Below are 12,832 nucleotides of genomic sequence, written 5' to 3'. Positions count from 1 at the left end.
TTTGGATGACATTTTGGTGCCTTTAGAATCAATTACCACGTTTCCATAGAGTTATGGTCTCAACATACAATGGTTTCAACTTACAATGGTTTTCCTGGAACCAATTAATATTGTAACTTGAGGGACCACTGTAGTTATTGAATTAATTAGATGTGGTGAAAAAGCTAAAAAAATAACTCAAAAACAAAAGATCCAGAAGGAAACCAGCAGCCAAACCTATTCAGACAGCAGGAAAAAGGAACAGACTATTTTTTCTACTACATGAAGTAAATTTCCCACTTTTGCCTGTGTGCCAAATTTATTAATGCCGTGCAACAATTTAGTAAATTTGTCGCACATAGTCAAAAATGAAGTAGAAAAAAACAGGGTAAAAACCAGACTACATAGTAAAAGATTAGTAAATGCCCCTCTATATGGTCTCCATATATTGTCTGTGTATTGTAGGAAACATGTGGGTATCCTTGAGTTACTCTCCCAGCATTATTGCCATTTTGATACCAGTAATAACAGGAATATTGCCAAGGACTAGCAGAAACAGGGAACTGTGGCTACTGAAAAATAAAAATAGTTATAGGGGTCAGAAGAATTTTTAACTTATAAATTTTCCTCCATGTAGTTATATTTTTCAGAAGTACGACAAAATCAAACCTATATAAGTAGAGTATCGTTTTAACCGTATGGACCTACAGAAGATAAGGTGTCATTTTTACCGAAAAATGAACTGCGTAGAAATGGAAGCCCCCGAAAGTTACAAAATGGCAGTTTTTTTTTCTTCAATTATGTTGCACAATAAAAAAAAATTCAGTTTCTTGCAGTGTTTTTTTTTTGGTAAAATGACTGTCACTGCAAAGTAAAATTGGTGGCGCAAAAAATAAGCCATCATATGGAATTTTAAGTGTAAAATTGAAAGCGTTATGATTTTTAGAAGGTGATGAGGAAAAAATGAAAATGCAAAAAACGGAAAAATGCTTTAAGGGGTCCTTAAGGGGTTAAAATTGCTGTTGGGAAAAGGCACCCTTCCAATAAGAGAGACCTGGAGCAGTTTGCAAAGGAAGAGTGGTCCAACATTCCGGCTGAGAGGTGTAAGAAGCTTTTTGATGATTATAGGAAGCAACTGATTTCAGTTATTTTTTCCAAAGGGTGTGCAACCAAATATTAAGTTAAGGGTGCCAATAATTTTGTCCAGCCCATTTTTGGAGTTTGGTGTGACATTATGTCCAATTAGCTTTTTTTCTCCCTTTAGTTTAGTTCCAATACACACAAAGGGAATAAACATGTGTACAGCAAAACATGTGTTACTGCAATCCTTTTCTGTGAGAAATACTTAATTTTCTAGAAAAATTTCAGGGGTGCCAACATTTTATGGCCATGGCTGTATATTTTTAGAAGGTATCCAGGAATTTTTTTTAACACCACTCCTCACAATCAGTATGTGAAGTACAGAGAGTGAAAGTCAATTATAAGGATGCATTTACACCACGTCTTGTACCTCCAGGGCACAGATCCAGCAGTCTGGAGACCACAGCAGACCACAATTCTCAGTTCGAGCTGAAAATCTGATATTGTTGGAAAAGGACTCAAACGGAGTTACTAGCTAATTCCATTTGGATCATTGTTAATGAATGGGGTCTGGCACAGATCTCCCACCGGATCTGTGAGTCGCAACACATGGTGTGAATGCACCCTTATCCTAACTATCAGACATTGCCCAAGATAAAGTGCTGCTGCCATCAGTCACATCCATGTATGTAGATGTATGGGGAGCATCTCAGGACTGGGGATGGGGGAGATAAAGTAGTGATCTTGGGGACAGACATTTTTTCTCTTTCCTATCAGTAGGGTGCTTTACTCTTTAACTTTAATAACTTGCCTTCCTCCCATTCTCCAGCCCAGGTCTTCCTCCACATTCTGGGTCCTGGCACGTCCCACTGCACTAAGCTTATTACTGACCACATCGATTTCCTGGGGTACCAAGAAGAAGGCCTGGCCCAAGCCTGTTACATCACACTACCCATTAAGGGTGTATTGACATGTACAGTATCCTGTTCATATTTGATGCGCAGGATTTGAAGCTGCAGATTTAAAGCTGTGTTTAGTCATCAAGTTAACATTGAACTCTGCAGCATAAAATCTGTAGTTTGAAATCCTGCGCATTAAATATGTGCAGTATACTGTACATGTGAATACACCCTAAGGGGAGGATTGTGCCGTATTTTGCTGCTGATTTCGCTACCCATTAACTTCAGTTGTTAGGGATATAGGCTCCTTCCATTTTAGTCTATGTAAGTTACAGAAACTTCCAAGGGTGCTTACTCTTGTGAGTATGCTATATGATGTGGAAATGCCCCTTTAAGTAATATACTGTATGTAATGTATTGTATAACATTGCAAAGTATTCTGTACATAATTCCTTTATTGGTATGTTTTCTAGGCACATGAATCTACAAAGTTGTTTACTTGTCTGCCTCCAAAGGGTAGTGCTTCAATGGATGACACTGAAACACGGAAGCTCATGGAGGAGTGTAAGAGACTTCAGTCTGAGATGATAAAGCTGTCAGATGAGAATCAGCTGCTGAAAGTAAGATTGTTTAGATTTTTCTAAAATGTTATTGACATATGAAAACTCTCATCAATGTCCGATCAGTCATAATTCATATATTTGCCCTATTCTGTCTATGCTTCAGTAGGGGTTTACATGTTAGATTTAAACTTCTACTTCTTTGTTATTCTTGTATGTACTGTTTCTTTATTTATATCCATGCATCATTTAAAACCATACTCCTTACAAAGGCTGGCCAAACAAAATTGATACCTGTCAGCTAAACAAATTTTTGCTCTCCCCATACACAAATGTACTTGGATGAGCATGTATGTGTGTGTAAGAAGAGTTGGGGTGAGATGGCTGTCAGCCAAAGAATAGCTATGCTGCCATTTTAATATTTACTCAGCCTGTATGTCAAAAGTTTCCAGATGCCCCTATTCATCAAAATGAGACATCAGTATATATTTTTCTGTAATGAATACCATAGACAGGGCTTGACAGATTTGTTATGAACCGAGAAGACAGCAAAAAAAAGTTAGGAGCCAGGATGCTGCATGTCACACAACTTGACGTCATATGTTCAGTCATTAGTGTCCCCCCTCGTGTTATGATCACTGGTGCCGCCCTCATGTGTCACGATCAATAATGTGCCCTCACCTTTGAAAAAAAACAAACTGTGTTATGTGAGCAGCCGATGTCATGAGCAAATAAGTACCGAGACTGACCCTAGGGAGTCAATAAGTTATAAGAAAGAAATTATTTGAACAACCAGTTGAGAGAAAATTTTCCATAGGCTCTTATTGTAGTCTCCTATGGTAAGGCTTGACTAAGAATGGTGACAAAGAATTTTATTTTGTGTTTTTAAGCTCTTTCCAATATAGATAGGGGAAAAAATGCCTTAATTACATCCTTTCCCTCCTGTTCCCCTGTTTTGTCTTAGGTTGGTGCAACAGTGTTACATTAGCAGCTGACATCAGATGACTGCCACAGCCAATCGGCAGGCTTGGAGATCACGCCGTGCACTCAAAAGTATAGAATATGGCTGCTTATTGGCTGCTGACATCCGCTGCTTATGTAACATTGTAGCGCTGACAAGAGGCAGAACTGGGGATTAGCATTGGACTGGAGGTAAGTGTCAGGCCCAAGGCCTGATTATGGAAACATACATGTGTTTTATAATTGCATCTATGTATAAACTTAAGACCTGGGGGGTGAGGGGTCATTCAGACGGTGTATCCTGTGTCTTTTGTGTGTTGCAGTTTATTGGGGGTCTGGCTGTGTGTTTACATCTCCTTTGAAATCATGCACTCTGGTCCCATCATATAATCAACCAGATAAGAGGGCCAGGAAGAGAGATGCACCCCTGGTGGGATCAGAGGGGAGGGGGGGAATGGAGTCTCCCTCCAAAAAGGAGATATATAATATTTAACAATGCTAGCGTGTGTGTTCAATGCTGTGGAACAAGCTGACAAGACCATCCTAAGAACAGCTGGAACCTCACTCTCTCTCATGGACTGCTAATATCATCGTGCTGTAAGAACTTCATTTTTGCTTTCTGAACTTGTCTTGCTAAACTCTTATTTATATATATATATATATATATATATATATATATATATATATATATATATATATATATATATATATTCTTATACCTGTATGTCATTTGTTTATTTTTATGCATAGCACTGTGATACCTTTTATCAGATTAAATGTTTAATTAATCAGCTCTGGTCTTTGATCTCTAAATATATGAGCTCACCTTTCTGAAGGCAGCTCGGGTGGAAACACGTTTATCTGAGGGTTAATTTGGTGACTTGCTGGGACTAGTAGTGGGTACCCAGAGGTCTGGTCGGCTTTAACCCTTGCACCATCACGCTCTCTCTAGCGTCTTGGCTGGACCGATAGGGTGTGATCGTGACAGTAAGTAAAGCTTTTTTTCCCCCAATCCCTAATGGAAAGGACTTACAGAAACCTAGACGATACAGCAAAATTCTTAGCCAACCTGGCGTCTGGGATTTGTCAAGCCCTACCATAATAGACTAGAATGGGAGTCTATGGACCATTTCCTCTCAATCTGTTATTCAAATATTTTTTGTAACTGTCTGGTTTAGTCTTGGTACTTCTTTGCTATGTTCACACTTGTATTAAAGTATTGGATTAAAAAGATAGAAATTAATCACTGTTTTGTTTTTATTTTCAGGATGAGAGGAGGAAGGGCAGAGGAATGCTGAAAGATCAAGGCAACCCCATCCCATCACTTCTTGTTGTTATTGCAGCAATTTTCATTGGTTTCTTTTTAGGAAAATTCATCTTGTAAATTAAGGCATGAAGGGTCTTCCTTTTTTTCTTTTCTTTTTTTTTTATTTTTTCCTCCCCCCTTTTTCTCCCTTCTAAAGTTGTTTAGCTGCCATGTCAGCTTATGTACAGCAGCATATGGGCATCGCCTGTTTCACAGTTCAAATGAAAAATAAAAAAACACACAACTGTTTGGCGATGGGACAAAAGTGTGTGTTCATATGTCAGCATTAAGACTTGTCACACATTCGATCCTTTTATCGGGAAGAAAACTGTAATCCAACAATCTTTGTGGTTTTAATAAGTTTTTTATGTTATTTTAATTGTTTTAAATTTTGTGTGTTTACTTTTTGCAACATGGTTTCCGGAGATTGCTAATCTCATTCAGGTATAAGATCGAGGTATCCTGGGATGGTGTATTTTCAATGTAAATGCTAAATCCTTTATTTTGCAATGTATATGTAATAGCAGTTTAATTTCTTTGTGTGAGACAGATTTCTTTTTGTCTCCATTATTTCCCATCTTATTTACACCGAACGGAATAAAGAAAAAATTAAAGTCCCTTTTCCTGTTGCGTAGCATTTACATGTCTGTATAATGGAAAACCTTAAAGTTCAGTGTATTGCACTGATTTTGGTACTTATGGTTTTCTTTGTGTCTATGACAGTCACTTCTATAGGTGCAATGAAAGCTTGTGAAGAACCGATCAGTATTAAATAAGGTACGCTGTTCTCACCCCTTCTCATTTAACTACAGGAGCTAATTCAATATGGTTTCCTGCATTTTTTTTTTTTTTTACAGATCTTTGCATAGCTATGTGAATTATTGGGCACCCAAATATTTGTTTATTGAAAACAAAAAAACATGGCATATGGATAGGATATGCCATATTTGCTTCATCATGACAATGGGATCCCAAGTTCACAGAGGAGAGAACTATTCACAAGCGCTCTGCATTGTTATTGCACTTGGCTGTTTCTGTATCTCCCATACAATATATCAGACATTGCCCATGCATGCAGATTCATCTCTCCACTGCTAATGGGGGACACTCATATTGTGGCGGTCTCCACCATTCAAGCATGTATTTTTCTATATGCTGTAACTTTTTATGGTGGGGAAAACACCCTTTAATTTAGGATATCTATAAGACCCTTTTAAAGTTAAGTTTGGGTTTTACGTATAAACATTAGACCCAATCTCTCACTGTTACACAGTCTGTGGCAATTAGACCGCTCATATAAAAGCTCTTTCCTGCTACTGAGTAAAATGTGTTTCGGCGGCCAAAGGGGACACGTGTATGGTATTCTGACTTAGACAGTCAAATGGGAGGCAACACACAATATTCATATAGCACACAAATTTCAGGAGCCTCCATTGGCTCATCACTAGGACAGACCTCTTTCAGTAGAGAGACTCCTTGTAGTCAGTTATTCCAGGTTCTCCCTGTTCTGCAAATCTGTCGTATCAAAATTGTGTGAAATTTTCTATAATCAAAAAAAGGCTGCAATATTTTTGTACAGTGGAATGCATTCTGTTCCCACTGATTTTGTATCCTTATCAGTGCACATATGAAGAAAGAATAAGGACATACTGATTAGAAACACTACAACTTGTTTTTACCTCTGTCTAATCCAGTGTCTTTTTATTGTTAAAAATATACATTCTGCATATTGATAAATAACCTATCCTAATTCTGACTATTATTTTATGGCTTATGTGCCTTCCCCCTCCCCTCCTTTTTGTCCAGCTTTTTCCCCTTGTGTTTCCTATTAAGAAATTGTGTAGTAAAATTTATGCAGGGAGTCATCCGCAAATGGGAACATGAATGCTGCAAGCTGTCATTGGTTTCCTTTTTTTAAATCCCCCCTTATGTATATTTACCTATTAACCATGACATTTAAGTAGATGGTGTTACCTTCTAGCTAGCTGTGCATTTCGTATGGATTAATAGCAAATGGACCAGGCAGGCTAAAAATGTCTTCTGTAGCATTCAATGTTAATCCTATAGTTCGTCAGCAGAGTTAAAAATCTAAATGTTTGCAGCTATTTAATAAAAGTTTGCTACATAACTTCAGACTTTAATGTCCCTCACATTTGTGAGTCTTTGCCTATTAGATCTTCCTGACTTTTATAAATGCTGTTATGCTAAAATCCAGCTAGGCAAGTCTACTCTGTTATGTAACTTTCTCTTTATAGGCTAGTGGGGGGTTATGGGCAGACCTGGGGGACACTTTCAGCACTTTAAAACTGTGTGGCCCTTGCTTTTTATTGTTCTATGTGACAATGTGACATACAGTACAGCTCTTTGTGTTCTCTGCTAAACTGTTGAACTTCATACACTTCTGAGACAGAAAAGAGCATACAGACAAATGTTTCTGCATCATGGGAAAGGGGTTGTCCAGCCCCACTCCATTGTCTATGGGCTTGGACTGGCATATAAAAGGAAATAAAGGTCATTCTCAGCTGCTCTTATCCCCTGCAAACTCAGTCTCAAAAGTGCCCTATATTTGAGACAAAAGCAAGAAGCCTCTCAACCAGGACCAGATAAGTTTGTGCTGCAAGACAACCCTATAAAGACCCACATTTTATTTAAAGTCCATTAAATGACAAAGGGTCCTATTAAATGGCTAATGGCTGTTCTGTTAGCTGCATTCATGCCTCCCTTAGACTATAATGGAGACTGAACACTTTTTCCCAACAAACCATTGGTGCTGATGATTGGGACATTCATTGTCATGTGGGGTCAAGGGCTTTACCTAAAGCCTCAGCATTCTCGGTTGACCACTATTTTATTATGCATTGAACCAGCCCTTACTGTTGAATCAAAGGATAGTTTACGATGGGAATTAGCTAGCCCCCCCCCCCCCCCCCCCCACACATACACAATTTCACATAGGCAAAATGATCATAATAAACAAACTTGGGTAATCGCAATATCTATAGTAAGCTGTCTTTCCTGGCAAGCATGCACATTTTAGTCTTCCAGATAAGTAAGCAATTATTTGATTTATTTTATTGTAAGGAAAGTTCATTCTACAATTTACTTTTTGTCACACCCCCACAGATTTTACAAATGGGGATCAACTTGAATATACCTCATGCTGCATCGGTTCTGTTATCTTTTTAGTTAGTTTGCCCTAAAAGTTGATTGTTCCATAATCCTATCCTAAATGTATTGGTTTATGCACAATTAGCAGAATAAGGTATTAAGTAAATTTTTGTTTGTTTTATTGATCACTTATCCACATAATTTTTGGCTATTAGAAACTTGAAATATTACATATGCATTTTACTTCTAGTCAGTTATGAAGGAAAAGGGTAGAGAAGTTAAAGGGCCCCTAACATGATTGCTAATGCACAATCCCTTGGTTATTGAAGTGTCTTATGACGTCACTGTTCTAAATGCAAATCAGAATTGCATTTCTTAAATTCATCTGTATACCTTCCATACCAGGAAGCAAAGAGTGGGGACTTGTTTAGTGGGATCCCCATAATGTACTGCTGTACCTTTTTAGCTATTTGTGTCTGTCTATTAAGTAAAGCAAACACTCTATAGTCAAAGTAGTTTTTTTTTTTCCCCCATTGGTGACCAAGCAACTACTGTGGGGTTACTGTGAGGAAAATGGACAGCTGCACTTTGTTTGGACCCCAGCCGACAACACCTATATTTCTTTAAAGGAGAAACATTTTTTTCATTTCGCCTGTGCTTGGGCTGCAAAAACTAAAAAGAAAACAAAAAACTTTAACTCACCTTCCTACATTATCTGTTGCGCTGATATCTGCGTCCCAGTCCTCCAGTGCTGGTCTTCTTCCTGGTTTCTGGGCTCTGTGACTCATACTGTGCTCAGCGTATCGCCGGCCGCAGCGATGTCCCGCCTTGGTCGCTGATAGGCTGAGTGCACTGTCATGTAAGGAGCCTGGGCCCAGCCTTCTTCCTACTCTATCACCGGCCGAGGCGGGACATCGCTGTGGCCGGCGATACGCTGAGCGCAGTATGAGTCACCGACCCCAGGAAGAAGACCAGCACTTGAAGACCGGGACACCCATATTGGTGGAACGTATGAAGGAGAGTTATTTTAGTTTTTGCAGACTGGGCACCAGGGAAATGAAAAATGTTTTGCTGCAGTTCTCCTTTAACCCCTGAGCTAGTGGAATATTAAGGTTAAAGTGTACCTGTCATTCAAAAAATGTTTACATTTTGATTTCACATGTGAAAAGATTTGATAGCTCAAGGTCTCATTGCTGAGACACCCCTGGATCATTAGAACTAGACTAATAGGACTGCCTAGTGAAGTTGGATGAAGATTGCCACGAGTCAGGGCGAGAAGCATGCTATTGGGCACTTCTCTCTTCTTGTTGCAATGATCATGGGGTTATCAGCACTAAGATCTCAACTGATTAAATTTTTTTACATGTCACACAGACATGTCAGAGGTTCATTTACATGACAAGGACACTATTAAGAGCCATCTTGTTTTAGTTTTTTTTTACTTTGAGGAGTTCTTCTTAAAAGGGTTATTCTTATTTTAGAAAGTTATTCCATATCCTGTAGATAGGTGATAACTTGAGGAGATGAGTTCCCCTTTAAATAGTATAAAGTGTTGTAAAATGTACCTGCATAGCACTCATTTAACAAGGCAAAGTCTTAATTTTTGCATTTTCCTTAATCTGTCTACTTAATCCATTTTTACAAATAGTAATCCTGTTTATACTTCCTACTGTTTTTGTAGCTAGACATACATGTGTACATCTATCCCTTTTTGAACCTATATTTTCCGCCCCCTTAATATTAGCAGTGCCAGAAATCAATATGCAGGTTTGGTTCAGCCTGAGAATAGCCGTAATTGGGCTGATATTTGATTCCAATGCTGTGTATGGCAGACTATTGCATTTCATTTATCGGAAAGTTAGCTTTACACCTTAGATATTAGTCTTTAGATTTTGAAGGGATCTGTTAAGATTCTAATGTGTTATGCCAACCAATTCTCTATTCTCTAAGCTAATGCTTGGATTCCCTGAAAAATAAGGGTTTTTTTTTTTTAGATTATTTTACTATACTATTTTACCTATTGAACTAATATGCCTGTTAAGCCAAGCTTATAGTGCATTTTTATGGATTGAGAATGACAGCTGTTGGTCAAGTGACCATTCAGATGACTGCAGTCTATCGTAATTGGCCAGCTCGTGATGAAGATGCCTCAATAAAGTAGAAGTTTATATACTATACCAAGTAAAGACACATTCTTATAAAAGATTATGTGAGGGGCTCACCTCTTTTGGGATGTTTTGCGTGCGTTGATCCTGTGTGTACGAAGTAGATGTTATATTTGTGGATCGGTATATAGTCTACTTGGAGCATGACTATTCAGTAAAGTACTATATCTTGATATGTTGGGTTGCTTTAGAGAGCTGATGCACAATTATGATATATACTACACTACATCCCAATACTCATCTTCCAACATAAGCTTATTCCTGTTTAATGTATAATGGCTTTCATCTATCCTTATTGTCTGAGGAATGTCCTTTATTACCCACTTTTTTTTTTCTGTCAGAATCCTCTTCAATCTTGTACTCCACTGCAGTTTACATTAAGGCATACACTTTGGAATTTTAGGTGCTTATGTGACCATTGAGGTGTATTTCACCTTTCCTTAAATATTTTGTAAATTGCTCCAGTTGTTTGATGGTGACCGTGTAAATGCAGTCAAGTAGCAAGGATTAAAAATATATATTGGATGACCTCTTCAATTGAACACACAACCGTCCAAGTTCAGATGTGTGCTGCTCGAACCCGGACTGTTTTATTCATGTGGCTTCTTTATTCTTTTTGTGAATAGCCTAACTGGCAGCCATACTGTACAAGACTAGAATATCTAGTCTTACTGTCATACGCTAAAGGAGAATTCATTTCACAAAGCAATGAAAGACTTTTGTCTTCTATAAATATGTATTGTAATGATTTATGTATTTCAATTTCTTTGACATTTCAGGACTACGGTCATATGCACAATTTGGTTTAAAGATTTGTTATCATCCCTAGGGTCCCATGTGGAGATTTTGCTTAAATTTAGTGCAAAATTGCATCAGTCTTACATGGGGTGCTGTAAAATTTTGGACTGTTCCTTGATTCATAGTGATCCTCTTTAATGTTGTATATAAAATGTAATGCTCAGAATATTTTGCTATCAGCAGTGTCTTTGGAAGAAGTCAACCGTACTAAATTATGAAATATTAAACTGTCTTTGTTCCTTCAATGTCTTTCTTTGTCTGATTGCTTGTCTTATTAATGTAATTTTGCATTATAACATGGAGTAAATTGTAAAGCCACCCTTGCTTTTGTAACTTCGTGCTAGAGAACCATATAAAGCCACAGTGATTTGTCCTCCTGTACATCCAAAAGGTCATTTTTTTTCCCATGTTTTTCTTAATATTACTTAGATGACATACATATTGTCAGTGTATCATAAATTGCTATAAGCTTTCTCTAATATGATGCCATCAAATTGTGACTTGGTATGTGAGGACTGGAGTTAATATTTGGTAGCACATATGATAGTTGGTTAAAGTGGTTGGCCTCTTTGGATAATCTCTTATTAGAAGTGTCTCTTGATATTAAGTGATCACAAAGTGTCCTGCTGGGACCTCCACAATTAACTGGCAGTATTGTTAGCCATTAAAAAGAAAAAAAGTTTCCCATATTTTTATAGTGTCAGCCAGATACCAACCAGGTAGCAACAGCCAAACATTACCAGGGTGGGCGAGAACCATTGTTTTTGGCCCTCCCCAGCCTGAATAATGCCAGCCTGTTACTGTTTTTTTTATGAACCAGGTCTGTTGGTATTTGCTCTTCCCAGTACCCCTGTGGTGATGGGTTCTAGAATAATAATTGGGGGTTAGCACAAGCTGTTTTTGGGCTAACTCTTGGCCCCGGCTAAGTGATGGACTCCGATTAGTTTCCATTACAAAGCCTGTAAATTAAAAAAAAAAAAAAAACAATTCGTAAATAAAAAAACAAAAAACAGCACTTCCTCACAGGCTTAGCCAACCATTTTATTAAGGGAAAAAAATGTTGGTCATTGACGTAATTCACAGAATCCAACGTAATCCACCACATGCACATATCTGAAGGGAGAAGAAAAGAAAAAGACAAAATAAAGGTAGTACATTTAGGGCGCTCTTCCCACGAGAGAGTGCATAAAGCAAACAGGGACTCTCCAGCTGTTGTTATACTAACACTATTAGAAAGGGTCTGTTCACAATATACATTTATAACATGCTTACCTACCACATTACTGTCTGTAATGTTCTGCCTCTAGTGATTTCATTACTAGAGGTGGGGCTACACCGGACCAGAACCAAGGTGGGTAAGTGGACTTCTCTGCCCACAGTATACAGCCATCTATATAGATGTCCGTATACCCCCAAGAAGTTAACTGGCACTGCTCATCAGTGCTAGTTAACCTTTTCTTGCTGCGCCCGTGCATAACGCTCAGCTCAGCAAACTGTTGAAGTAAACCAATATTATATACAGAGCACTGGTTTATTCTTGCTGGGCAACAGGCATAGTGGGGGAGATTTATCAAAACCTGTGCAGAGGAAAACTTGCCCAGTTGCCCATAGCAACCAGCTTGCTTCTTTCGTTTTTAGGAAGGCCTGTGAAAAATAAAAGAAGCAATCTGATTGGGGGCAACTGGACAACTTTTCTTCTGCACAGGTTTTGATAATTCTCCCCTATAATGTGTACCTCCTGCCCAGGCTGAGAAAAAAAAAAGTGGAAACTTCGCCTCGGAGCTGCAAAGGAGTGAGGTTGCGTCTGTGCATTAGCCTTCAGCCACTGTAACTATAAGGTAAAGAAAACTACAATACACCCGGAATATAAGCAAAGGCTGGGGTATGAGATGTCTGATCACAGGGGTCCCAACGGCTGATCCCTCTACGATCTCTGGGCCGGCACCCCGGTGTTCTGAACATTTATGTTAAGTATGC

The 12,832-nt window shown here is 38.4% G+C and overlaps 1 protein-coding gene across 1 annotated transcript in view; it reads left to right on the top strand.

The window, feature by feature from the left end:
* Positions 1 to 11,104, top strand: part of VAPA (VAMP associated protein A) — a 79,723-nt gene extending 68,619 nt beyond the window's left edge. The window contains exons 5-6 of the mRNA XM_056521563.1: positions 2,432 to 2,578; positions 4,746 to 11,104. Of these exons, the coding sequence (XP_056377538.1) occupies positions 2,432 to 2,578; positions 4,746 to 4,862 (264 nt within the window). The 3' untranslated portion in view covers positions 4,863 to 11,104. The remainder of the gene's footprint in view (positions 1 to 2,431; positions 2,579 to 4,745) is intronic.
* The last annotated feature ends 1,728 nt before the right edge of the window (positions 11,105 to 12,832 follow it).

This window comes from Hyla sarda, chromosome 5 (assembly GCF_029499605.1).
Source record: "Hyla sarda isolate aHylSar1 chromosome 5, aHylSar1.hap1, whole genome shotgun sequence".
Classification (NCBI taxonomy): domain Eukaryota; kingdom Metazoa; phylum Chordata; class Amphibia; order Anura; family Hylidae; genus Hyla; species Hyla sarda.
This window is presented reverse-complemented; position numbering and strand designations above follow the sequence as displayed.